This window comes from Misgurnus anguillicaudatus, chromosome 23, assembly GCF_027580225.2.
Source record: "Misgurnus anguillicaudatus chromosome 23, ASM2758022v2, whole genome shotgun sequence".
In the NCBI taxonomy this organism is placed as follows: domain Eukaryota; kingdom Metazoa; phylum Chordata; class Actinopteri; order Cypriniformes; family Cobitidae; genus Misgurnus; species Misgurnus anguillicaudatus.
In genome coordinates, this window is record NC_073359.2 from 20,113,870 (window position 1) to 20,140,419 (window position 26,550).

Below are 26,550 nucleotides of genomic sequence, written 5' to 3' on the forward strand. Positions count from 1 at the left end.
ATTTAACTTAATTTAGACATCATTAAAAATTTATTCTTAGTTTTATTTAGGGCAAACAAATTATTAAAATGAACTCCCCTTCTATTTATGCAATTTTTTGTCATTAAATCTATGTATAGACAAAAACTAGACAAAATGGTTGTGTTATTACTATTAGTCAGAAGGATGAATGTTTTATGAACTTGCATAATAAAACTGACCCGAGTTTCCTAACCATATTGGAAACTAGTAATTTGTGATCGACTCCCCCTAGTGGTGAATCATCGGATTTTCGAAACAGTTATGACGTATGAATATTTCGATTTTTTTGCACCCTCAAATAACAGATTTTCCATATAGTTTTGCCCAATCCTAACCATCCATACTTCAATAGAAATATCATTTATTAAGCTTTCAAATGATGTAAAAGTCTCAATAAAAATTGTTTGGTGGGGTCACATATTGGAACCATACTATTGGTGGAAACATATATAATGTTTGTACATCATGTAAACTTAAATATCAGTACTAAAAACATCCAATCGCTTTTCTTCTGTGTTCATCCCAACAGTAATCAGACCTCAGAGGAAGTGAGGCAGCTGCGAGATGTTCATCTTCAGGTGTATGACGTCATGAACTTCCATCACGTTTGAGCTGACAGCGAAGTTTAATTCAGCTCCATCATTCACTGTCTTATAATCCATTCCACAAACAACACAGAGCAAGTAGTAATAACAACATCCAGATATATTTATAAGGATTAATGAAAATATTCATGTTGAATTATTTCGTTTGTTTATTAACATACTGTGAACGTTTGATCCAATTTGAGATCTGGGAATCGAGATTCAAGTGGCACGTAAGTTATGTGCCACGTGATAATTAATATACAAACAGCCATCACTGGTTTAAAATGCATTTCTTCTGTTGTGTCAGACTGCATTATTCATAGTTTTTCTTTATATGAGGGCAGATGACTTCAAATGGCAGACAATGTATTGCTCTTGCGGTTGATTTTGTATTTATTTATTTATTTACCTCCAAAAACCAGACTGCTTTTTCTTAAAAAAAAAAAAGATTTTCATTGGGGCTGGGCATGGATTAATCTAGATTAATCTCATACAAAATTGAAGTGTTTTTTGCATAATATACGAGTTTGTGATGTGTGTAAATATTATGTATATTTAAACACGCACGCACGCACACACACACACACGACCGTTTCAGCAGTAACAACATAAACAAGCGGCTGTCGCAGTCTGCCATAACTTCCGGTAAACTCCGCTAAGAATAAATAACAACAAAGTTATTTAAACGTAGTTTATTTATATAACAAGCAAAACAACAACACACAGGTTACATAGGAAACCAAAACATTAGTTATTTTCGTCGAGGCATTTGTTCAAGAGATCAGTTTAGCAACTAGTCAGACCATTAAAAAAAACGAAACCGGAATTAAGGTTCGGATCCAGACGTGTATCACGTGCGTCCGAAACATTTAAGAAATGTTTTATTTAAATATCGTTTTTTAATTTATATATAATTTAGAATATAAATAAATATATATACACATGTAAATGTTTCTTAAATACATACATGAATGTGTTTGTATTTATATATTATAATAATTACACACAGCACAAACTCATATGTTATGCATAAAATTACTTTTATTTTGTATGAGAGATTAATCTATGCCCAGCTTTAATTTTCTTTCATTTTCAGCGATAGTTAAATGCTTAATATTTTTGTTTCAACGTTTAAGATTTTTATAAAATGTGTAACGTTAAATGGCATTCAGTGTGTGGGAAATTCGGCAATAACCAAAGTCCCATAACATTATTTCAATAAAAATTAGGATTTTAAAATTGTGTACACAACCCAAAGTTGTGATTCAAGCTTTTATAGTTTAAAAATAGCAGGTAAACCGCAAGATGGGACCAAACTTATTGTGTGGAGGCCAAATATGTACCATATCACAATCATTATTATATATTTAACATTCATATGTGAGATTCAAAGTTAAAATGTAAATCTTCTTGTAAAGAATATGTGTGTACATATATGCATTTGAGTGTGTGTGTATAATTTTACAATGGAAGTGTGCGATACTCAATACTGTATGTGCAGTGGACAGTTGCTATTGATATTGCCGTTGTGTTTTTAAGACTACTCCAGCAATATTTTGTGCATATTTCGGTTGCCTTAATCTTTATTGCCAGCCCAAATCCTGCTGTAGTTACAGATTTTCTTTTCTTATACCCCCTAGATAGTTTGTAAATAGATCTATAAATACACAAAATATATTTTAAATGTTATTTGACTTTTTTTACACAAGTGGTGTGCAAAAGGCATCCATGATCTACCCAAGCTTTCTTCCAGGATCAAGGGCATGCAGCATCACTTGTGTTTAAGTCAAGGCGGTTTCTTTGTATTATGTATAAACATTGCAACAATATCAATCCAACAGTTGTGTTTGTGTGTGCGCCCTTCAATAGCATGACAAAATGTGAGTCTATTTACATAAATGTCCACCATATGCATTCATCTTTATGACGAACCACAACAAGCTCATTGTGTGAGTGTATTTGTTTGACCCCTAAAATAAATATGACCATTAGACTTTATTTTTGTGCCTTTTTCTGAGAATTTAATTCACTGGGAACTACCTTGCATTTTTAGTTCATCCTATTTTTTATAAAAGCTATTAAAAGATATATCCACCTAGCAAACCAAACACATGCAGAAAAAAACATGACAACATTGGCTAAGGTTCCCATTGTTGAGATTTATTAAACCTTTAACAAAGGCATTTTCTTGAAAAGCATTACAATAAAAAGTGTAGGGATTCAGGGGGAAAAAAATAAATTTGGTCTCTAAAATCTTAAGCAAAAACTAAAAGTGCACCATTTGGCACCCATACAAATACATAACTGACAAATAATTTGGAAAGCACGGCGAGGGATGGAGGCAAATCACACGTGGGAAACGAATTATGCATTCCTGTCAATCCTGACGTCGATCTCTCGCCCGCTGAGTCGGTAACCGTTCATTGTACGGCAGGCCCTCTCTGCGGTCTCGGGGCTGTCGAAGCGCACCACCCCGCAACCCTTGGATTTGCCGTTTTCCATCTTAATATCTGCGTACTGCACAACTCCTGTGACAAAACACAAATGTGAGATTAATACAAGTCAGCTGCAATAAAAGCATTTCAGAATTTGATTGGTTAACATTATCAAACAATGATCTCACCACATGAGTTGAAAGTGTCCTTTAACATCTTCCATGAAAAGTCAAAGGGCAGCTGTAAAATAAAAATGCAAAGAGTAAATAATGTGACAAATTAAGAGAAACAAACGCACAAAACCCGACAACAAGTGCTTACATTTCTGACAAAGATCTGACAGCCCTTCCTAGCGTTGGGTCCACCAGCCCCTGCACCTCCCTGTCCGATTCCGGTACCACCGAAGGGTGTGCCGAAGTTGCCGCGGTCCATATCGGCAGGTCTGTCAAACTGGCCTCCTACGCCACCGGCGCCCATTCGATCCATGCCGGAACCCATTCGGTCCAGACCTGAGGAGGGAAAGCGGTCGAGGGCTCCGGTGCCCATGCGGTCGAAGTTGGTTCCCATGCGGTCTAGACCCGTATTCATCCTGTCCATGCCCATAGGAGAGGCAAAGTCCATCCCACCACCGCTCATACGGTCCAAGCTGGACGAGCCGAGGCGATCGAACCCAGTGGGGCCGAGGCTGGAGCTCATGCGGTCGAGGCCTGATCCCAAACGGTCCATGCCGGGCCCAAGACGGTCCATGCCTGCACCCATTCGGTCGAAACCGGTACCCAGTCTGTCTAGATCGGAAACGCGATCCATGCGGTCCATTCCCATTCGGTCTAGGCTGGCCATGCGGTCCATTCCGCCGCTGAGACGGTCCATGCCGGGATTCATCCGATCCATTCCCATGGAACCTCCTCCTGGTAGACAAAAAAATATTTATATTTAATAACGGGTACATGAAATTACACTTATGTGTCACGGTATGTAATTGGTTACTGACCCATTCCTCTGTCAAAGGAGTCTCCGAAGTTACTCCTCGTCATTCCCATGTCATTGCGGCCACCGAAATCTCTATCAAAACCTCCGCCGCCACCACCAATGCCACGATCCATATCTAAAAATAAATTATTAGATATTTGGGTTCATTATTAGAAGACCATACACTAAAAAGAGACAAACGTAAAGATTTATATATCAACTCCTCTATACACTTACCATTCATTCGCCCCATTCCAGAGGGTCCAAAACGATCCATGTTGTTCATGCCTCCGCCACCACCAAAATTATCCATACCTTTGAAATCATTTACGAAATGTTAATTCACTAGCGCATTGAACATATAACATGAATGAAAAATGTTGATGCTCTATGGAAACTACTCAGCCAATCATCTTGGCATGCACAATCCACTTAACATGCAATTAATTCAGAGGAAACATACCTCCCATTCTACCCATGCCACCAAATCCCATTCCATCCATTCCTATGAAAACATTCATTTATGAAGAGGGGAGGGGAATGATAAATGAATGAGTGAGTACAAGCTGAAATGATTGAAAGATTAAACAGGCATGTTTTTACCTCCTGGTCCCATATTGTTCATTCCACCTCGGTTGAGTTGGGCAGCGTCGATGGGCTGACCGCCAGGTCCTAAACCAAGGCCGATGCCACTAAGACCACCTGCATTGGAATTGTGGGAAAACAATTAGAAAAGGGACTATAGTAAGATGTCAGATGCACGTGTGTGCCGCCATTTTGGCTACTTCCTAAAGTATCCTTAAAGGAACACTCCACTTTTTTTGAAAATTTGCTCATTTATCATCTCCCCTTGAGATAAACATTTGATTTTTGCAGATTGGGAATCCTTTCAGCTCATCTCAGGGTCTGGCTGTACTACTTTTAGCATAGCTTAGCATAATCCATTGAATCGGATTAGACCATTTAGCATCATGCTTAAAAATGCCATAACATGGCTGCAGGACGCGCAATGATATTACGCAGCAGCCGAAAATAGTCCCCTTAGTAACTTTCAATAGCAGGGGACTGTTTTCAGGCACTGCGTAGTATCACTGCGCCTGCTGCAGCCATGTTGCGGCAGCAAAGTCCTTGATTGTTGCGCCAGAATGAGCGCATAGTTCCTAGCCATATCTGCCGAGAAATTCACAACTTTTAATTTTCTCTCGGTTTTAGTACACGATGCAACTACAGAAGAGTCAAATTTTAATTAAATAAAAAATATGGAACAATTAGGTTATTTGAGCGTGATGCTAATGGTCTAATCAGATTTAATGGATTATGCTAAGCTATGCTAAAAGTGGTACCGCCAGAACCAAGATCAGCTAAATGGATTCCAAAACTGTAAAAATCTAATGTTTAACTCTAGGGGAGTTGAACCTATTTTCCAAAAAAGTGGAGTGTCCCTTTCAACAGTTAAAACAATCACTTACGAGGAAGAGCTGGTGGACGCTCTGGGGGTCCGAAGTCACCTTTAGGCAGGGATTTCTCATCCTAGGAAAAAATAGCTAGTGTAAATGGGCATATTGAGGTACAATCAAGTTTCTGATGTCAACCAAAGTAACTGCTAACTTACCAGTTTGACATGCATGACTCTGTTGAAGAGGAGCTGCCCATTGAACATAGCTAACATACATTAAGGACCACAAACCACATTTCTAAAAATCCAATAAATAACACAAATTTCTGTACACAGTTAACTTCTTAGGAAGGATACAGACTGCCTGAACGGCTTCGATTGGCATTTCAAATGTGACTGTTCCCATGCCTCTGCTCTTCCCATCTTTATCCTCCAGGATGTCGGCACGCACCACGACTCCAGCCATTCCGAACACCTCCTTCAACTTCTTCCACCCAACCTTGTAGTCCAGCTGAGAAGAGATGCACCACTGTTACAGATCTGATAATCTCAACATTCATTGTACGCTTTCATACAGCGAATTCAAGTCTTACATTGGCTACGAAAATGGTGCTTCCGATTTTTCCTGCCTGAAGCCCGTGGATGATCTCGTTGGGAATGTTGGGGTTGTTCATGAGACTGGGAGGTATGTTGACCATGGGTGGACCTCCAGGCCCTGGACCCATTCCTCCACCCATGCCCATACCTCCACCCATGCCCATTCCGCCTCCCATTCCTCCACCCATACCTGGGGGTCCACCACCACCTCCCCCCTGGGCCCGATGCGCTTCACGCTGGGCAATCACTCCATCTGGATCCTACAAATGGGTATTATTTGCTTATTTAAATGCAAATCCAGGTCATCAGGTAGAAATAAAAAGTAAAAGGGTGTGATTATGAACGCGCTTTTGTGTTCTTCTCACTAACCTCTTTAACTTTGAGGGGACGGCCATTCATGACGTGTTTGTTGACTTTTTCCACTGCTTTTTTCATGAGTTCTTCAGTTCTGAACTCAACCACCCTTTATAGTGTTAAATAAAACATTAGCAATGCAAAAAAACCAACAACTATAAAATCTAAATGAGGAATGATTTGAACAACACTTACGCGCAACCCTTTGTTTATTCAGCACGCCAGCCCAAACAAAAACAGAAGGGGAACAAAATTCAAAATTAGACAAAATTCGCAATGCATTGAGTGAAAACTCAGGAAATTATAATATAAGATAAATGACTAAAAAAACAGTACATCTATGTGGTGTCCACTTACTGCAACACAATTACATCTTAGTTTACACTGAATTACATCATAGATTATGGGCTCAAAGTCAAAATCACTGATCGGAAAAAATTCCCAAACCGGCCTTCGGTTCCAATTACACAATCAAGTTCGGATGTTCCATTGCTGTTATCTCACTAAAATCTTTTCAACGAATGTTAACCTTGTTTTGTTATTGAACACCACTCACTAAGACTCTTGAAAGGAGACACACAAGAAACAGCGTAACTATGTAGCTGCGAAACAACCCCAGTGGTTCCACTCAGAACCACAATCGGCGTCCGTTTTTTTGCCACCCAAGACGACACATTTTGAACTCTCATCCCTGGACATCCCACATTAAAAGCAGAGTAAATGTAAAAACTCAAGCGGACAAATGGAGGTTCGTCTCTTTGCACTTACCCTTGACTTGCCTTCCGCGTCCATTAAGTGTTCCACGTATGTTACCTCACCCACTACAAATCAGATCCCAGACGACACACACCAAGGGAGAGAAGCCGAGAAAACAATTGGGGTTTAGAGAAGAAACAAACGGAACGGTGACGGTGAGCTCGGTCTGCGAGTCCAGAGCCTCCCACAGCACCACAAATTCTGGTACAGGTCTACAAGCAGCAAGCTTTGAACATTTTAAGGTGAAACTTCTTAAGCGGTCCCTGCTGAAAACCTCAAACATCCAATACTGACCAAAAGATTTACGACCTCGTGAGCCATCGGATTTGAAAGCATCTCAACTAGTCAATGAAGTGGACAAAAAGACACTTCATTTGGTTTTTGACTTGTCTATCTATCCCGTACACAGTCGACACACCTAATCCAAGTGCCTGCTTGGCGTTATGGAAGAAAAATGGCTAAACCCAAAGGGGGAAAAGTTACGAGTTAAACGTTACAGCAACCTCAATCTCATCCACATGAAGTCATCTGGGCTGCCCAACTATTCACTTGGCATTGTGACTCAATTTTAAGTGGACTCGATAAACCAGATCATATACATGTATTAAAAAAATCCTACTGGTCAAGGAACCCGTTCAGGTCTGTTATCCACCGGTAAGTTTTTCGAAAACTACTCTGAGCCATCCTTCCAATTCTCCTGTCCAGAAGATAAAACAAGGACCATCTTAAGAAGCTGCTTTACTCTGTAGACCTGTACCCCCAAAAATCAATCACACTTCCATTTAAAAGGCACAATAATGAAGATCTGCAGCAACAACATTCACTCTTGCAAACCTAAAAAAGAAAATGCAATTTAATTCTACACAGGTACAATTTCCACATGAAATTCCCATGCATAGGAATGGCATGGAGGAATCCTTTAGTAGAGGGCACTACTAAATATTTACACCTTAAAGTGGATCTTATAAATTAAATACATGACTAAAATACAAAATGTGACCCATGAGTACTTAAATTCTAACCAACAAGGATTATCTAGCTGAATTAGTTGAGTATTGCGTTAGCAACTCAAATGTCATGGGTTTGAACCCACACACATACTGATAAAAGCATCTGCAAAGTGCATAAACTGTAACTGGGTTATCCAAAAGCCAAAGAGACCAATGCATGGCACCAAATGTACTATGTAATATGTGCTTATGAAAAACAACTTTGTGCACGTTATCCAGTCACTTTTTTTGTAGGCACCCTACAAAGATGACCACATTACCTATCTGAAATCATTACTTGGACCACAATTGTGATTTTTCAAACAGCCTCGAGACAACTTCCCCATGATGGGATATTTATCCTCGATCCTACATACGGCACTTACAAAGCCAACTCGTGACCACCTTTTAGATACGTGGCTAATAAAAGTGGCCCTGCAAAACGACATAAACCCTTACCTTTTTCCTTCATGAGATCTTTCAGCGTTTGCCATTTAACATCGTAAGGAATGTTGCTGACAAACACGCGGTATCTTTTGTTTGGGTTTCCATAGGGCTCAAATCTTCCCCCGCCACCACGTTTCTGGGGTCTCTCCTTTCTGGATTCATGGTTGGACTTGCCATTCACTGCATTCCTATGAGGAAAAACAATCATAAGATCCCTTCGTGTTTATACATTATTATAATACAAATAAAAGTAGTAACTGTTAGAGTCAACCGCTTTTATTCGTGAGCATGCGCAAGTTACTACAATCGATTCGCAGGTTGTGTTGAATTAGCATGCTAACATGCTAAAGCTAAGCTATAGCGGCTAACAAAGAAAATTCATTCGACGCGTGTTTACCAACAAGTAAACTCTAATAGATATATAGTATATATACGAGTTATTTTGTGTTTAACAAAGCACACAAACTGTGTGCATAATTTGTGCACGAAACTTAATTCCTCACGATTTGAATTCGACGCCTTTGTTTGCATGCATGACCTACATCCAACGACTTTATATAAACAATAAGCACTGATTGTTTTCTGAAAGTTGGCAAATCAATATAAAAACGTATTGTGCGTAAGAAAAACAAGCTATTAAATATCTACGGATTCTTTTTTTTTTAACACATAACAAGATAAGCACGTTTGCATTTGTGTCGCATTACCCTTGGCCTTGTTTCTCCTGCTTGGCCTCAGTCGACATTTTGCCTTCGTTTTCAGACATCGTGTTTTCCGTTTGAGTTCAACTGCGACCCAGTCGTCTGACTCAGTCTAGAAGATGAAGATGCAAACGAAATAATCGGCAAAAAATTAAAAAGATTGGTGAATTTTCCGTAGGCGCTGTTGGATGGGTTTGTTACATGCGCACGTCTGCAGCCGGGTGAAAATGGCGACGACGCAGCTCGAGCGAAATTGATATTTGAAGAGAAGAGGGGCGTGATAGGAAGTGACGTATGACCATTCGCGTTTAAAACGCTGATCACAGTGAACGGTGAAGTAAAAAGATTTTCCGTTATATTATTTTATTATATTACGTATTTGTATTACATTGGAAATCATATTAATTAATTTAAATTAAAAATATTTTAATTCATAAATATAATTCCCTTCAACTGAAAGACCAAAATCAAAATTATGAAATCAGTTAGGGCACATTACATTACTAGTTTTTTTGTTTTTGTGAACAATTTATTCATGTAAGTCGATCTATGTAAAAAAAAAAAGATCTGATCCTTACTCATTAAATATTCAGTTGGTCGCAATTTCCTGTTCACACGTAGGGGAAAGCGGGGCACAAACTAAAATTTTTTGGCTCCATCATTCAAAAAATATTTAAGTTACATTAATAATTTTTACATAATTAACACAGACATCTCTGCTACAAATGAACACTACCGTTATCGTACAATTACACCGAAAGTGACAGGAGTGCAAACATTATAACTTACCTCATAGATGGGGTTAATTGTAACAAACAAATGGTTTGTTGTAACACCTGCTTTTTTTGCTTAAAAACAAATAATTCAATAAAAGTCTGTGTATATAATAAAGGTGAATATTGTTTATATATTTGCCTATAATAGATAGATATCCACACATTAATCCATCCATCCATGATCATTCATCTAACCATCCTTGTATTATGCATTAATGCATAGATTTTTTTTATTTTTATTTTTAAGAATTATGAAATAATTGTGCGTTATTTCCCCTGATATTGTATAAACAGTTATCATTTTGATTAACCCTCATAAACCCTTATTTTCCTGTAAAAATAATATAAATAATATATCTTTTTTTTACTTCCAATCTATACAATAATGCTGTGTTTTGGGAGATATTTTGTACCTGTTAACCACTCAATTGCTCAACTACACCATTAGCTTGCCTGTAAAATATCAATTTTTAATGAAAAATGCACATAAATTATGATCTAAATTAGATTTAAATTATTTTTAGATATTGATCAAAATGTTATGTGTTGAATTCGGCCATTTCACACATACTTTAATTCCAAATTTGGCCCAATCCACCTGCATTGATCAAACATTTCTATTGTACATACACTGTAAAAAATACTTTGCTTCCTTGAAATTTTTTGTTAAATCAACACAGATTTACAAGTCATGTCAACAGAGATGAGTTGTCACAACTTATAAAATATAGTCGAGAAAAGTCAACTTAATTTTACAAGTTATAACAACTCACCTGTAGTTAAAACAACTCATCTCTAGTCAAGATAAATAATAGTAAGTTGAAATGACTTGTAAATCCGAATTGATTCAACAAAAATTTGTATTTTTTACAGTGCAGATATATTTTTATATTACAGTATTCTTATTATATATAATATTTCTATTATATTAAAATCCAAAGCTTTATATATATTGACAAATACAAAGTGTGTGTTTACAAAAGTGTTTTTTTGATGAAAAAGTTTGACCCTCTTGGGAAAATAAAACAACAATTTCACAGATCCAGAGCATTGTTTTTAATATGCACACTTTTCTTGGCCGATTTCAAGCACCAACATATTTTGGTGAGGACATTACAAACACCATTCGTTAGCCACTGCACAACATAATAAACATTGTAGTATCTCAAATCAGTCAAATGTTTTGAGTTGTGCATGATGAATAAATGAAACAAGAATAACAAAATTATACATAGAGTATGAATACATTAAAACACACCGGTAAAATTAGAGATATTTAAACGGAACAACAAACTATGCGTACATTTACAATTAACCTTTTAACCTGACAAAGAGACGGTTTTGATATAAAAAAACATCTCCTTTTAAACTGCAACAAAAGTTTAAATCCTCTCAAAAATTCAGAATGGTATTTCCATCATAAATTTGTGAGTGTCATTTGTTTAAATAAAAAATAGAAAGCATGCATTTGATGAACAGGGTTTACTTCCATTAACATCATTTAAACTGCTGAGCTGCTCTGGCAGGGTTGCATATTAAAGCCAGCTCATCCATATCCACTGCAAGTTGGCATAAAAACTGAATTATTAATTAAATAAAACGGAGCTCAACAATGTCCATCCCCTCCTAAAGTTCTTCATATGCAACAACATCTATATCTATGTTAATATCATACATGTATTGTTAAGGTTATAGGTAAGAATTGCATTGTAATATTTTTAAAATTGCACTCTCAATGTATTACCCTACATTGCAAAATAACCAGTAAATGACCCAAAACGTGAAAAAAAGCAGGTGGAAGCACAACAATGAGAGAGAGCATTCCTCAAGGTAGCAGTGAGCCAGCAAAGTTGCCTTTTGTTGGTATTCTGAGACCGCAAATAAGACTTGAGATGTTGGTTCAGCACAAAAGATCAACTTTCAAATACACTGAGCAATGGGATAGACAATGATTAAGTTTTTACCTCAAAACCAAATATTAAAATAAAGTCACAATAATTAATGCTATTGTGTTTTATGTATTGCACAACTTTTTCTTCATACAAAATAATGTCGTCTTAAAGAGGAAAAGCATTACTTTCTTTTACAATTTGAATGCAAGGTGACATTTTGAGTGGTGAATGAATTCGGGGAAAACTTTTGCACGCTTGAATTCCACCTACAGAAGCACCTTCCTGTATAAAACTCATTGGTTAGCGGTGCTCATGGACTACAAGCATCAAAGCGCAGGCCTATCGAATGCGTCCCTGAAAAAAGCGATCAGCAAATAACTCAAGACATTCATGGGCTTGTTTGCTCCACACACACACACACACACACACACACAAAATCCTGGATCTAGAACGCACAACACTTTTAAGAACAGAGACATTTAGTCAGTGTATCTACAAATTTACATTTGATCCTCAAATTTACAATTAAAGAGTTAATCTGGACCTTCATATCGGAGGTTGCTCATTTTATGAAAGGAACAGTTCACCCAACACTATTATTTTTATTTTTTATTATTTACTCACTGATGTAATTTCAAACTTGCATATCGTTTTGTGGAAAGCAAAATTAAAATCATCGATAGTTCACCCAAAAATTACAATTCTGTCATTTACGACGACATTTTATGATGTTACAAACCTGTATAAACTTTCGCTGAACACAAAAGAAGATATTTGTAATAAAGCAGCAAACAGAAGCACCATTAGCTTCCATAGTAGGAAAAAATACTAATGGTGCTCAAAAATGGTTTTGTTACAAACATTGCTCAAAATATATTCCTTTGTATTCAGCAGAACAAAGAAATTTATACAGGTTTGTAACCACATGAGTAAATGATGACAGAATTGTAATTTTTGGGTGAACTGTCCCTTTAAGGCAGTGTGGGTTTACACCAGATGCGAGTTCAACGATTTGCGCGAGTAGATTACATACAAAGTCAATGCAAAGACGCGATCAGACGCATCATCGCGCGGGGCGATGCGAATGACGTGATATGGCCGGCGCGTGTGCCATGAAAATACGCGCTATTCGCCTCAAACGCGTCTTCGCCCAAGTTGAAAATATTCAACTCTAGCGAAAAATTTGCATGACACGAAGTTAAATCCCGCAAGTAATCTAGAGCGAGCAACGCGATGCGATTGCACGCTTCGCGTTTGGTGTACACCAGATGCGAGTTCAACGATTTGCGCGAGTAGATTACATACAAAGTCAATGCAAAAACGCGATCAGAGGCGTCCTCCTGTGGGGCGATGCGAATGACACGATATGGGCGGAGCGTTTGCCGTGAAAACACGTGTTATTCGCCTCAAACGCGTCTTCGCCCAAGTTGAAAGTATTCAACTCGAGCGAAAAATTTGCATGACACGAAGTTAAATCCCGCGAGTAATCTAGAGCATGCAACGCGATGCGATTGCACACTTCGCGTTTGGTGTAAACCCACAGTAACTGTGGGTTTACACCAGATGCGAGTTCAACGATTTGCGCGAGTAGATTACATACAAAGTCAATGTAAAGACGCGATCAGAGGCGTCCTCGCGTGGGGCGATGCGAATGACGCAATATGGGCGGCGCGTTTGCTGTGAAAACACGCGCTATTCACCTCAAACGTGTCTTGAAAGTATTCAACTCGAGCGAAAAATTTGCATGACACAAAGTTAAATCCCGCGAGTAATCTAGAGCGAGCAACGCGATGCGATTGCACGCTTCGTGTTTGGTGTAAACCCACAGTAAGGCAGCTCTTTTTATTTAACAACAGTTCATATTAACAAATTGCTGCAAAAACCAAAAAAAGTCTATCTTCTAAGGCAGTGGTTCTCGATTTTTTGCCATACATCCCCTCTTGTGTAGGATGCCTCCCTAGAAGCCCCATAGTTGAGATAGTAAAACAAAAAGAATACTATAGTCAATGGGGCCTCTGATCGATTACAAACATTTCTCAAAATATCTTCTGTTGTGTTCATCAGAACAAAGAAATTAATACAGGTTTGTAACAACATAAGAATGAGTAAACGATAACAGAATTTTCATTTTTGGGTGAACTATCCCTTTTACAGTGGCGAATGTGCAATTATTACGCTACTGCATATCCCAAAGAATCAATCTAGATATACTTTCAAATGGTACTTCAACAGGAGAAACGAAAAGCTATGGTTGCTAATGTTTTGCATTCTTCTTGGATGCACAGCTAAAAGATACTTGATACTGTAGTGTATGGATAAGGAAGTTCATTACTAGCGATTAAGTTTAGCATCCCGACCTTCTCTTGACCTTCTGGCCTGCGTCCTCCACAGGCCAAATTGCTACAAAATCCCAAGTGTGCCATTTTCAGTGTCTGCCGTTTGATACAGCCGAAACGGCATAATGTAAAAATGCATACTGTAAACACATACAGACGTCCATCTTCAAACACTCACCAAAACATCATTTTATAGCCGCTTGAATGTGATCCGATACAAAACGGGGTCTTACGACTCAACACGACACAGGTTTGTTGGATCCTAAAAGCGTACATGTATCTACATTTGATCAGCTCACATCTAGGCTACGTTGTCAGAAAGTGCTACCACTTTAGGACCACCACATGCTGCATGTTCTACAAGATCATTCGTTTTGGAAAAGCAACCTCAGCAAATCTCGAATGAACTTCACGCTGAACAGTCGCCGATTTAATGAGACTTTTTACATGGAATCTGGCATGCGTTGAAACCTGCACTTGTAATGCGCTCGTATGTCTGTCTTTCTCGTTTAAGAGGGCAAGCTTGACCGCCCGGATCGCCATGTGTCCATATTTCTTTCCCGGACCCCCTAAAAAATGCGAAGGGCCTCTTAGGGGCCCTGTAATACTATTGACAGAGCTTATAGCTTTCTTGTTTTACATACTGTATAGTGTATATATATATATTTCTCCATATATTTAAGTCATACAGGAGCCACATTGGCAAGTTCGCCAGGAATCGATTCGGACCGATTCTCTGTCGGGTGAAGATGGAAAGTACTTGAAGGTAGAGTAGAAAAACGAAAGAAAGGTTTGGTTTAAAGCTTCAGCAGCTGTATGTACTCGAGTCGAAATCCCTCACTGCTGTGCTCAAAGGAATTGTCTGTACACATAAGTTAGATTTCTGATTGTTTAAAATACAATGCATACTGAATGGTACGGGGCCTCAGCGTAGCTGTTCAAGCCCCAAATAAATAAAGGTTTCTTTTAAACAACACACTTGTAAAGGCTAAAAAAAATAAAGACAATAAAAGAGACTGGTGAAATAAAAACGAAGTGCTCACATATTTAGATATAAAGGATTAAATAGAAAAGAATGCATCCAATGGTGCCGCGGCTCTAGTTGACGACAGCGCGTCAAGAACCTGTTGCACGCTAATACCACCACGTTCGGGCCCCAGGCACCACGTCTCTCATACTATGGTCTCGTCTGCCGTCTTTTTCAGCAGCTTGGTGGAGAGCAAGGAATGCTGGGTAGAGTGTGCACCCTTGGTGTCGGGAATGAGCAAGCGGACTTTCTGATTGGTTCGTCTCCACTCGGAGTACAACTGACAGTGGTAGCGGAATGAGACCTGCAAAGAAAGACAACATGTTGGTTTAAGGACGAGGTCCAATCGACCAAATGGTGAATTTTCTTGGTCACCGGTTTAAATATTTATTAAAGGGACATTTCACTTTTTTTGAAGATATGCTCATTTTCCAGCTCCTTTAGTGTTAAATATTTGATTTTTGCCATTTTGGAGTCCATTCGGCTGATCTCCGGGTCTGGCGCTAGCACTTTTAGCATAGCTTAGCACAATCCATTGAATCGGATTAGACCATTAGCAGCATCGCGCTAAAAATAACCAAAGCGTTTCGATATTTTTCCTACTTTAAACTTTACCCTTCTGTAGTTACATCGTGTACTAAAGCCGAAAAAAAAATAAAAGTTGTGATTTTCAATGCTAATATGGCTAGGAACTATACTCTCAAACTGGCGTAATAAGGACTTTGCTGCCGTAACATGGCTGCAGCAGGTTTAGTGATATTACACACTGCACGAAAATAGTCCCCTTGGTTACTTTCAATAGCAGGGGACTATTTTCGGTCTTAGTACACAATGTAACTACAGAAGAGTCAAGTTTTAAATAGATAAAATATTGAAACTCTTCGGTTATTTTTAGCACAATGCTAATGGTCTAATCAGATTCAATGGATTGTGCTAAGCTATGCAAAAAGTGCTAGCGCCAGACCCGGAGATCAGCTGAATGGATTCCAAAATGGTAAAAATCAAATGTTTAACTCTAGGGGAGCTGGAAAACGAGTGTCCCTTTAAGGGGACAAATATGAATGTGTTTGAATTCTTTCTAATACACTACCAGAGTCCAAAGGACGTATATGGTGAAGAGTGCGATGGTCAGGGCAATGAGGCCGACCGCCTCCAGGCGACTATTGAAGTGCAGGTGGTCCTGTGCACCCCGTAGACACAGCCAGCCCGAGATGGCTGCTAGGGGCGTTATAAACAGAAAGCACACCATGTCACAGAAAAGGGTGCGCTTTTCGTTTCGAGGGCCGGGGTCTCTGAGCCACTGAAGAAAGAAGATGCTTTAGTCATACACATGGCCAAAAACTGATGCTATGGTTCGCAAAGCTCAAATCTTTAAACTAGAATGCAGAGTGGTCTATACGATAGCATCTATACAACTAAGATAGCAATTGAATTTATGCAACACCACTCAAATACTAAAAATGTACACACGCACAAGAGAATAGTAGGACCAAGCTACGCATGTGAAGCTAAAAGCATCGTCCCGTTACCTCTGTAAGCGGCCGCGGCCGTCGCTCGATGGTAAATTCAGTGTGGCACAGCTCACAGTAGCTGGTGTTAGAAGAAGAAAGCCACTTCTCCAGGCAGCTTTTGTGTACCGTTCCCAACGTTCCGGTACAGTCACACGGGGAGAGAAGCCCCTCACTGTTGCACACGTCCTGACCCTCGTGGCAGATCCGACAAATCGGCCGATCGCTAACACGGAGAGAAGTTCAAGAGTTTTATATTTATTGGGTAATGGAAGCTTAACAAAGACGACGGCGGGATGCGTTTACCTCTGCGTGCCAAGGGCTTTGATGACAGTAGACAGTAAACGTCCATCCTTAGCCGTGACCTGGGTGACGTACTGAGCCCGACGGCTATCAGCTTCCTCCACAGTTTTAGACAGGGCAGTGTTGCCAGTGCAGTCACACAGGGAGCCCGGGAGGTGGCAACACTCCCCTGTGGTCATTTTGGGGTCGTCCAGGAGGGCGAGGGAAGGGAATTTGGGAGCAGCCTCGCTCCCACACCTTATCTCAGATAGATCCTAGCACTGCTAAGAGAAGCACAAAGTCAATGTAACAAGGGCTTCTGAACAAACGTTTGATGATGGGTTTCAAAGGGACAGTTTTTGAAAACGACACCTTGTCGTCTACATATAAGCTACGAAAACATGAAGCTGTGATAACGGTGACATCAGGCGCATGTGCAATTATATGACAGCAAAATGTTGCAATTATATTAAATAAATAAATGTGTAGACTTGTTAACACAAACTTTCTGATAACAGTTTGATGATTTTCCTTGCTGTTTATAAAAAAAAAAAAAAAAAGGCAGTGCACGTGTGGCATGCAAGTGTGTGGCGTGCGTCGTCACTTGTGTGTGCGCAGTGCGGAAATACCAGAGCGAAAATGGATGCAGAGGAGATTGACAGTGATATGGTAGCTAAAAAAAACTCTACGTCTGTTGTAAGGCGGTATTTTGGATTTAGGATTACTGACACTGAGCAGTTGCTACATCACGTGGCAATTCGAAAACATTTCTAGTTTTACAAATACACATTTTAGCATTATCACTAAACTGTTTGTGGATTTTCCTTAAAACCCATCAAGTTGACTCATGATACAATGCATTATAATCGCAACCGCACACCGCAATATTAGCACCAATAATCGCAATGTGAAAAATTACCCAAACCGTGCAGCCCTATTAATTAGCATTTCACACTAATTTGAGGGTTAGGATTTGAGTTAAGGGTAATTTGGGGTTTCTTTGATTAAAACGTTGATTCAGGATCATATCTTACTTTGTGAAACAAGACAATCCTATAATGACAGGGAGGGGGGCTTACCTAGGAGACCCCATAATCTTTGACATAATTCGAACAGTGGTGAGATCAAAATTATTTCAAGTACAGTTTTTCTAAAAGTAACCGTAAATCACCGTAAAGACCCTTTCAACGGAAAACACCACCGTCTTTCAATATTTCACTATGTTCTTTCCTCAACTTAGATGAATTAAAACATACCTATCTTTTTTCAATGCGTGCACTTTTAATCTTTGTACAGCGCTTCTTGGATGTGTTAGCATTTAACCTAGCCACATTCATTCCTATGGCTCCAAACAAAAGTTTTATTTTGTGCCACCATACTTACTTGTGTAACTACTCATGTGACAGTCTTTAAATAGGGAAAACATGGAAGTGTTTGGTGGCTTATAAATTCATTCCTGTTTGGAGCCATAGGAATGAATGGGGCCAGGCCAAACGCCAACACATTCACAAGGCACTGCACAATTGAAAAAAGATAGGTACGTATCCATTCGTCCAAGTTGAGGCAAGAACGCAGCAAAACAATGAAAAACAATGGTGTTTTCCTTTAAGCACTTAAAAGGGTGTAGTTTTAAAAAACCAATCAGGGGTCACACCAGGTATTGGTCTCATATCTTGTGAATGACAGCAAAGTGCCAGGTTGGATCACTGTATGGTTTCATTGTATGTGAAACAGCAGTGTGAACATTCCCACAAGACCACTGAAGACAGACATGAGTAACTGCTGACATAATTTTAAGTGAATCATTTCATTAACACTACACATTACTAAAAATAAACACGTCTGGGTTAAGTAAGGTATTCTGCAAACTCCACTATGAAACCAATACAGTCAGACTGAGTTTCAAAACCTAGTAAGCTTCCTGCCTAGATAATATTTTTTAGCATCACAGGTCCACACAACAGAGCCACAATAAAAAACAAATGAGGGAAAGCACCTTGGTGATTTATGAAACCAGCAATAATAATCCAAAATACCTCAAGCAACATACATACATACATAAACACCTGCAGCTTGATCTAACGTAATCCTATATGGACTCATAAGCCTATCACAGAATTAAAAGCAAGATTGCACAGCTATTTCACATAAACAAGGTCTAGTTGAAAACCAACCCACATTTAAACTCAATATAAACCTGCTTGATCTGATCAGATTTGATCTATCAAGCTGTCTATCCAGGGTGGGCCTTCGACACACAACGTAAAACGTAAATTTAAAACAATTTTCATTGGCGTTGCGCTGAATACATGACAGATTTGAACGTATTAATTTAAAACGACATTTTGACGATTTAATACGCACGAAGACACGTTCACGGTGGATGTGAAATAATGCAATTACATTTGGCTGCTAGTTACATTAGCCATGTAGCAAAATATGGCACCAAAGCCTCGGATTAATATTACAATGTGGTTTTAAACGTATGCTCTTACCTTTTGGCTCGCCATGCTGAGATGCTGCCGCAGGGGGGTAAATTACATTAAAATATGTAGCTGGTTTGTAAACTATGAACTGAAAACGCGAGCCTTGTTTTGGCTTGATGCCTCTCAACAGACGACTCGACTCGGCCTCCTACCGACGTCTGCGATTAGCGCTGCATACGCTGAGAGCGTAGAGGGCGTGTTTACGTAGCAACGCTGCTCCGGAATTGACGTAAACAGCTTCGTGAATAAAAGACAGACTTTTGTGTCTTTTGTTATTATTTGTGATGTTTGTTCATTGTTGTTGTTTTTTAAAAAAAATATTGCGATGAAAACGTTTAATTGGAGATTTCTTCGAGTATTATGGTCTTTTTTATTTATTTGCATTTTTATTTCGTTTATCGACTGTGAACAAAATAAAAGTTTTTGAAATATTTCAGAACAACAAAATAAATGTTTCTGAAATATTTCAGAAAAGTAAAATACTTTTTTTGTATTATTTTATGTATAGCAATTATACACAAAATTTAAAATAAATTTTTTTGGTGTTACTCATGGTAAGCACCAAGTTGTGTTAAACCACAGGAAGTCAAAGTACAATTTATTTAACATATGATCCAACCTCAGAATCTGTGAGATGTGGTTTATTACCAAATAAAGCAATTCTGACAGTACTGGGTTAGTAAAACAAACAACAATGACAGTTATGCACTTACAATGCAAGATACAATGCTATGTGGCAAGACTACAACGGTTGCCCCATTGACTTTCAGCAAATACAGCTTAACTGCATTTGTTAAAAAAAACAAAAAACAATAGCACATCACAATTGTTGGTAACGGAGTTCAACTTAAAGTCAACACACACAAAAATTCATGTGCAAATAGCGAGCAGTGCCAATGAGTCATGCCAACCATGGAACGCATGACACTTATTCATAGTACAGATTTAGACTTCCTGTGACATAACATTATGTGTAATATATCGAAAAAGATGACAAAAAAAGACTCATTTTCCAATTGTGACAGTAATTTGGTTTATTTTCCATTTTCATGTAACCTGATTAAAGGCAAAACAGCTGTTGTGACTTTATGGATGTGAAATGACATGACCACACTCGAAAAAGGCATCTTAATAACAGTATGGGAAAACATAAGGCATTTCCGAACTATCCATACAATTTATCACAAAGTCAAAACAGCATATATATTGATTATTACAGACCAGTGAGACATTTAACCACCTAAAACACTGCATGTCTTCATTGAAGAGCTATAATACCTCAGCAATGCGATGAATAGTTTGATTACACAACTGTTATTTGAATCATTTGTGTTTTTCATGAAATGCTTAAGAGATGCATTCTCATAACGGTTATATATGTGGCAATCTGAATGCACTAATCAAACTGCACACGTTCACACCCTCAGCCATAAAATATTGAAGAAGGGCAGAGGGTGTAAAGCAGGAAGTGTTTAACTATCTGAAACAAAGATAGCAGCCCTCCTTTGGTATCTGCACGATCCAGACGAGATAAATTCGCCAGCTAGCATATTCTGCAGAACATCAAGCCCAAGTCAGAGGCCCTCCCTCTGGGATCTGACTCAACAGACGGCAGGCGTTTAGTGTGGACCCCAGAGAACAACCATGAGAGAGAGATCGGAAGCCGATGACACACTGATCCCTCACCATCCCTTTTGCACGGGAGCGGATCACACGATCAGCGCCCAAAATGATCACTTCCGAAGAAAGACGTTTTGCCGAGCGATTGAATTCAGACGGTGGATTATAGTAAGGAAATAAAACGACAGACAAACTAACAAGTAACCCCCCTTCATAAAAAGAAAAAGGAATGTTACCTAAAAATTCACGCTTTTATGGGCCGTCTAGGATAAGTCTGGAAATCACAATGACAAAAAAATTCAGAGAAAAGAGCTTAGCCATAGCACAACACACAGGAGCAAAGCTGTGATAAATATGGGGGAACCGAAGAGATACCCCAAGACTGGGGATGCAATTTGGGGTGGAGGGATCACAGATTCTGACAGCACTGAAATTTGTTGCCTTTTAACCCGTCGGTAGTGGGCGGCACGCTGATGTCCACTACATTGTTGCCAGGAGATTCGTCATGCACCGATCTGTCAGCGATTTGCTTTTGCGATACAATCCGGTAGATTTCTGTAACAGAGAAGTCATTTTAAATTGAGAGGGCGTAATTAATCACAGTGATACACAAGCTATTTTATAAAGGAATAAATAAGAAAGTGACAAAAAGAAAAGCTATACGTAAGCGAAATATTTGCTGCATTATCTAAAACAAACCACACCCACCTGTGAGTATATTTTTAAAAGCCTCTTCAACATTTGTGGAGTCCAAAGCCGACGTTTCAATAAAAGACAGATTGTTCTTCTCTGAAGGACAAAAGAAATATTTTGAAACCTCAGTATTACCATTCTTTTTTTTTTTAAACGAAAAACATGAAGGTGAAGGTGCTGACCTGCGAAAGCTCTGGCCTCATCGGTAGGAACAGCCCTAAGGTGCCTCAGATCGCTCTTGTTTCCCACCAGCATGATGACGATGTTGTTATCCGCATGATCCCGCAGCTCCTTCAGCCAGCGTTCAACGTTTTCATAGGTCAAATGTTTAGCGATGTCATAGACCAGAAGAGCACCAACTGCACCCCGGTAGTACGCTGTATACAGAAATATGTGACCAGTCTGTGAAAAACCATGTTAAGTCATATTTTTGTGATTTTTTTCTACGTAAAATCATCCAACATTTTGTGAAAATATAACCTTGATTTTTTTGTTTTTATTGATTGAGTCAAATATTGAAATCAAGGAATGAAATATTGTTGCACATGTTGTGAGGTGTTCATGTACTCACGCTGATGTGATGGCTCTGTAGCGTTCCTGTCCTGCTGTATCCCAGATCTGAGCTTTTATGGTCTTGCCGTCCACTTGGATGCTGCGGGTAGCAAATTCCACACCGATGGTGCTTTTGCTCTCCAGGTTGAACTCATTGCGAGTAAAGCGGGATAACAGATTACTCTTTCCCACTCCGGAGTCGCCGATAAGCACCACTAAATGGAGACAAATAAGGAACGTTAGGTTGTTTTATCTTGTTCGGAAAATCCATAAGCCACTTCCAATTGCTCCAAAGAGAAGATTTTATAACCATCACCGTACGAAATAAAAACTAATTTCAGAAAAAAAAAACTTAAGAATAGAAAGACTCTGTTTATTTTTTTTAGAAGCTGATAGGTAAAGTTTGCACCCCAAGTACGCAAAACGTCATCATTTGAAAAGAAGAAACATTAAAAGGGACACTGACCTTTTTTTTGAAAATATGCTCATTTTGCAGCTCCCCTAGAGTCAAACCTCCGATCTCCATCATTTTGGAATCCACTCAGCCGATCTCCGGATCCGGCTGTACCACTTCCAGCATAGCTCAGCACAATCCACCGAATCTGATTAGACCATTAGCATCGCGCTCAAAAATAACCAAAGAGTTTTGATATTTTTCCTATTTAAAACTTGACTCTTTTTGTAGTTACATTGTGTACTAAGATCGATTTTCTAGGCCGATATGGCTAGGAACTATACTCGTAATAATGATCAAGGACTTTGCTCCTGTAACATGGTTGCAGCAGACGTAGTGATATTATACAGCGCCTGAAAAATAGTCCCCTGCTATTGAAAGTAACCTAAAGGGGACTATTTTTGGGCAGTGCGTAATAGTCCTTGAATTTTCCATCGGTCTTAGTACACAGTGTAACTACAAAAGAGACGAGAGAAAAAAATCGAAACGCGCAATGCTAATGGTCTAATCAGATTCAATGGACCATGCCAAGCCATGCCAAAAGTGGTAGCGCCAGACCCGGAGATCGGCTGAATGGATTCAAGAACGGCAAAAATCAAATGTTTAACTCCAGGGGAGCTGAAAAACTAGCACACTCTCAACAAAAGTCGAGTGTCCCTTTAAATGAGTTAGTCGGTAGTCTGGCTGCTTCCACATGAGGCGGTCAGAGATGAGAGAATAGCCATTTTAAAGCTGTAATCCACAAACATTTCCATTTTTATCCCCCCGACTACATCGGTTTTAAGCACCATAACAAATGAATGAAATATAGGCCTAACCAAATTGAATAAAGTACCAGAAATACAAAGAAAAGATCAGTGAACTCATACTGTATCCATTCCAATGTAGTCAGCATTCATTTTCTTTAGATGACACCTGAAGTGATTGACAAAACGGTTTTAGATTAACTGGGGAACATGTTTAACACATCGGTCAAAACCTTTTCACTAGAAATCTTAAAAACAACCGATGTGTCACATCACTAAAACTTTAAAGAGAAGTTTGCGCTTTTCTCACCCACCTAGAAAAAACAGCTAACACAATCACAGGCTTGGTTTAAAAACAGGAACCTATTTTGAGAATGGACACAATTTAAACCCATTGTTTGAAGTTTGCCAAACTTAAAAAAATAGAAAGGCAAAAGTCTAACATGACTACAAATTGTGCTTGTACACAAAAAGCCGCATTCAATTCAGTGCATGTACTGGAATGTATGCAAATGACGTCATGAAGAAGAAATACGTCATCAAACATGTCCTCGTACTTCAGATCATCTGTCAGTTTAATGATTTAACCAAATAACTGTCGTAAAAGCACTCTAACCAGCCCAAAAATGCTTACAGTTGCAAGTTGATGACCAGATGAACCTTTAAACGTATTAAAACGACTAAAAAAACTTTATTTGGCCTGACAACTCAACAACAAACAAACAGCATTAGCGACATTACTGAAGGACAAAAAAAGTATTTGCTGACATTATTGGCTTTTTAGTGAAAGAGGCTGATATAAAACTAATAGATAACGTTAATTTTTAAGCATTTTGCACCAACTAATAAGTTATCTTTGGCTTTCTCCAGTTTGAGGCGAAGTAGCCAACTAACCTTAGCTATTGCCTGCTAAATTAAACGAATTAGATCATAATTTATATAATCTCTTTAAACGACAGTGTACCTAACTAAAACAGCCAAGCAAATGCAATAATCTTATCTGAAATGTCGATTAATATAAACTTAGATATTAATTTTACGACAACTGGTATCAGTGAACTAGCCTTCCAGCTAACCCAGCTAGCCAGTCATCAGGAAACTTGCCGTTTTATCTGAAAATTAAGGGAAGAGTTTTACGTTTATGTGTTAGTTTGAAACTGAATCCATTACTGACCTTTAAATAAATAATCGTATTCGTCGTCACGGGTCCCCATAGCCGGTTAACCGCACTGAAATGTTGTTGTTAGACGAACGATCTCTCTCGATTCCCACCGACAGGAAGGAAACTCGCTCGAGTCGGCCTCACTGGATGCGCGTGCACGCTGATCTGCACAAATTAAAACCAGATTCATTTCAACGCAAGATATCATATCGGTGAAAAGAATGATGATGAAGTGAATAAAAATAAACAAAGTGGTCAACAATTATGTGTCAATTTTAAATATATGTCAATTTTAATAACACATTTCAAAATTATCAGTTGCAGCATTAGTGGTGTTATTTATAAAAATAAAGTAAAAATGTAAAGTATTCAGCCCTATTTTTTATGTTTTATGATGTTATTCTCATACGCTTTTATATTTATCAATTTAAATGATGCATTACATTTAATTTTATTTATATGAATAAAAAAATATTTCTATTACATTTCTATTAATTCCCTGCAGTACATTCAAGAACCGTTAGAGGGCGTGAAGCAACAAAATCCAGCTTCTACTAGAAGACTCACTCCACTTGGAAGGTGACAGGTGGAAGTTAAAGTGTCACTTTATTCCCAAACACACCATACCCCACCCTCACTTCCAAGTTAACAGAGGCCCACAAACAGCAGCTTTGTGGTTTGTTGGGTGTTGTGGATCTGACTCTTTCCTACAAAGTTTCTGTTCATGGATATAATGCTGCTTTTTTCACCAGCGTTGTCACTGGCAGGGTCCAACCTTATGGCCTACAACAACAACTCAGGCTACTGAGATGGAGAAACAGATGGTAGAGTCCAAGCTTGCATCCTTTGAGATCTATGGGAAGGATTTTGAGACTCTGGCTGAAGAATACTCACGGCTCCAACAGGAGATTGGCAACAAATCCTGGGCACCGAAATAATTTACTACATAAATGCAGGATGTCACATTTCTTTAAATGATGAATTGGTTATTAATACTGTTCACTGTGATGGCATGGCCATTAACATTATTAAAGGTGCAGGTGTAATTTTTAGAAGGATCTCTTGACAGAAATGCAAAATAATATACAAAACTATATCATTAGGGGTGTATAAAGACCTTTTTATAATTAACTGTTATGTTTTTATTACCTTAGAATGAGACTTTTTATCTTCATACACCGTGGGTCCCTTACGTGGAAGTCTCCATTTTGTGCAGCCATGTTTCTACAGAAGCCCTTAACGGACAAACTTTTTTTTACTAAGTTGTCTCCGACGATGACATGTTTTCCCGTGGCGGCTACTCTATGCGTTTCAGAAGTGAGGGGTGAGCAGTGGACTGAGCTGTTGGTTGCAATTCGAAACCTCACCACTAGATGCCGCTAAAATTTACACACTGCACCTTTAAAGCCAATAACCCAGTTCTCTAGTTTAGTTAATAATCTGTTCACGTTTTCTGTACAAGCTCGGTCAAAATCACTTTGTAAACATTACTATTTCATAGTAAAAGTATAGAAGTATAAAAAAAGATAAAAAAGGATCAAAATCAAGAATCTTCTTTTACAGCAGAAAAGCTTTATTTTTGCATCCATTTATATTTTTATATTTGCTCTGCGTTATTTATATTTGTAAAAATTAAATTTTCTTTGGCGATATTGTATTTTTTTTCTCTCAATTCTTTATTTTTAATTTGCCCAATACTTCATTTTTCTTTTGCTAAAAACTTTATTTTGTTTTTTATTTATTTTTTGCAAATATATGCAACAT

At 38.5% G+C, this 26,550-nt stretch overlaps 4 protein-coding genes and 1 long non-coding RNA gene across 9 annotated transcripts in view; 1 reads left to right on the forward strand and 4 right to left on the reverse strand.

Annotated features, from left to right (window-relative positions):
- Positions 1–2,606, forward strand: part of pip5k1ca (phosphatidylinositol-4-phosphate 5-kinase, type I, gamma a) — a 36,143-nt gene extending 33,537 nt beyond the window's left edge. For all 3 annotated transcript variants that reach the window (XM_073861886.1, XM_073861887.1, XM_073861889.1), the window contains one exon: positions 551–2,606. In XM_073861886.1, the coding sequence (XP_073717987.1) occupies positions 551–553 (3 nt within the window). In that variant the 3' untranslated portion in view covers positions 554–2,606. The remainder of the gene's footprint in view (positions 1–550) is intronic.
- A 141-nt stretch (positions 2,607–2,747) lies between these two features.
- hnrnpm (heterogeneous nuclear ribonucleoprotein M) lies at positions 2,748–9,512 on the reverse strand. 2 transcript variants are annotated; one of them, XM_073861892.1, is made up of 16 exons: positions 9,259–9,512; positions 8,564–8,739; positions 7,128–7,180; positions 6,555–6,562; positions 6,375–6,468; positions 6,002–6,265; positions 5,766–5,919; positions 5,625–5,674; positions 5,482–5,542; positions 4,616–4,714; positions 4,476–4,517; positions 4,250–4,327; positions 4,035–4,148; positions 3,365–3,951; positions 3,232–3,283; positions 2,748–3,136 (listed from the first exon to the last, which is right to left on the reverse strand). In XM_073861892.1, exons 1-16 carry the CDS (start codon positions 9,315–9,317, stop codon positions 2,973–2,975), a joined length of 2,055 nt encoding a protein of 684 aa, XP_073717993.1. In that variant the 5' UTR covers positions 9,318–9,512; the 3' UTR covers positions 2,748–2,972. The 2 variants fall into 2 exon arrangements, with proteins under 2 accessions (XP_073717993.1, XP_073717992.1); XM_073861891.1 differs by lacking the exons at positions 4,476–4,517; positions 7,128–7,180; positions 8,564–8,739; positions 9,259–9,512 and having other exon boundaries at positions 6,555–7,061.
- Positions 9,513–11,060: 1,548 nt separating this feature from the next.
- On the reverse strand, positions 11,061–19,774 carry marchf2 (membrane-associated ring finger (C3HC4) 2). Of its 2 annotated transcripts, none has more exons than XM_073862125.1 (5): positions 19,569–19,774; positions 17,098–17,354; positions 16,813–17,017; positions 16,374–16,583; positions 11,061–15,587 (listed from the first exon to the last, which is right to left on the reverse strand). In XM_073862125.1, exons 2-5 carry the CDS (start codon positions 17,271–17,273, stop codon positions 15,429–15,431), a joined length of 750 nt encoding a protein of 249 aa, XP_073718226.1. In that variant the 5' UTR covers positions 17,274–17,354; positions 19,569–19,774; the 3' UTR covers positions 11,061–15,428. The 2 variants fall into 2 exon arrangements, with proteins under 2 accessions (XP_073718226.1, XP_073718225.1); XM_073862124.1 differs by having other exon boundaries at positions 17,098–17,357; positions 19,569–19,769.
- Positions 19,775–20,185: 411 nt separating this feature from the next.
- Positions 20,186–24,951, reverse strand: rab11ba (RAB11B, member RAS oncogene family, a). Its single transcript, XM_073862127.1, has 5 exons — positions 24,799–24,951; positions 22,442–22,639; positions 22,055–22,246; positions 21,888–21,968; positions 20,186–21,734 (listed from the first exon to the last, which is right to left on the reverse strand). The coding sequence occupies exons 1-5, from the start codon at positions 24,836–24,838 to the stop codon at positions 21,589–21,591; spliced, it is 657 nt and encodes a 218-aa protein (XP_073718228.1). The 5' UTR covers positions 24,839–24,951; the 3' UTR covers positions 20,186–21,588.
- Positions 23,518–24,792, reverse strand: LOC141359525 (uncharacterized). The gene is made up of 2 exons (XR_012366020.1): positions 23,939–24,792; positions 23,518–23,793 (listed from the first exon to the last, which is right to left on the reverse strand). It is a non-coding gene; the product is annotated as an uncharacterized lncRNA (long non-coding RNA).
- Positions 24,952–26,550: the final 1,599 nt, after the last annotated feature.

Excerpts from the sequence above, each read along its gene's own strand:
- hnrnpm (XM_073861892.1), bottom strand. The coding sequence starts at position 9,317 with ATGTCTGAAAACGAAGGCAAAATGTCGACTGAGGCCAAGCAGGAGAAA. Across the intron at positions 5,543-5,624 it reads GAGTCATGCATGTCAAACTG|GATGAGAAATCCCTGCCTAA; the intron begins GTAAGTTAGCAG and ends ATTTTTTCCTAG. Across the intron at positions 4,149-4,249 it reads TGGAATGGGGCGAATGAATG|ATATGGATCGTGGCATTGGT; the intron begins GTAAGTGTATAG and ends ATTTATTTTTAG.
- rab11ba (XM_073862127.1), bottom strand. The coding sequence starts at position 24,838 with ATGGGGACCCGTGACGACGAATACGATTATTTATTTAAAG. Across the intron at positions 21,969-22,054 it reads TGAGGCCAGAGCTTTCGCAG|AGAAGAACAATCTGTCTTTT; the intron begins GTCAGCACCTTC and ends TTTGTCCTTCAG. Across the intron at positions 21,735-21,887 it reads TTTTAAAAATATACTCACAG|AAATCTACCGGATTGTATCG; the intron begins GTGGGTGTGGTT and ends TCTCTGTTACAG.
- marchf2 (XM_073862125.1), bottom strand. The coding sequence starts at position 17,273 with ATGACCACAGGGGAGTGTTGCCACCTCCCGGGCTCCCTGTGTGACTGC. Across the intron at positions 17,018-17,097 it reads AAAGCCCTTGGCACGCAGAG|CGATCGGCCGATTTGTCGGA; the intron begins GTAAACGCATCC and ends TCTCCGTGTTAG. Across the intron at positions 15,588-16,373 it reads TATACGTCCTTTGGACTCTG|GTCTCATTCCGCTACCACTG; the intron begins GTAGTGTATTAG and ends CTTTCTTTGCAG.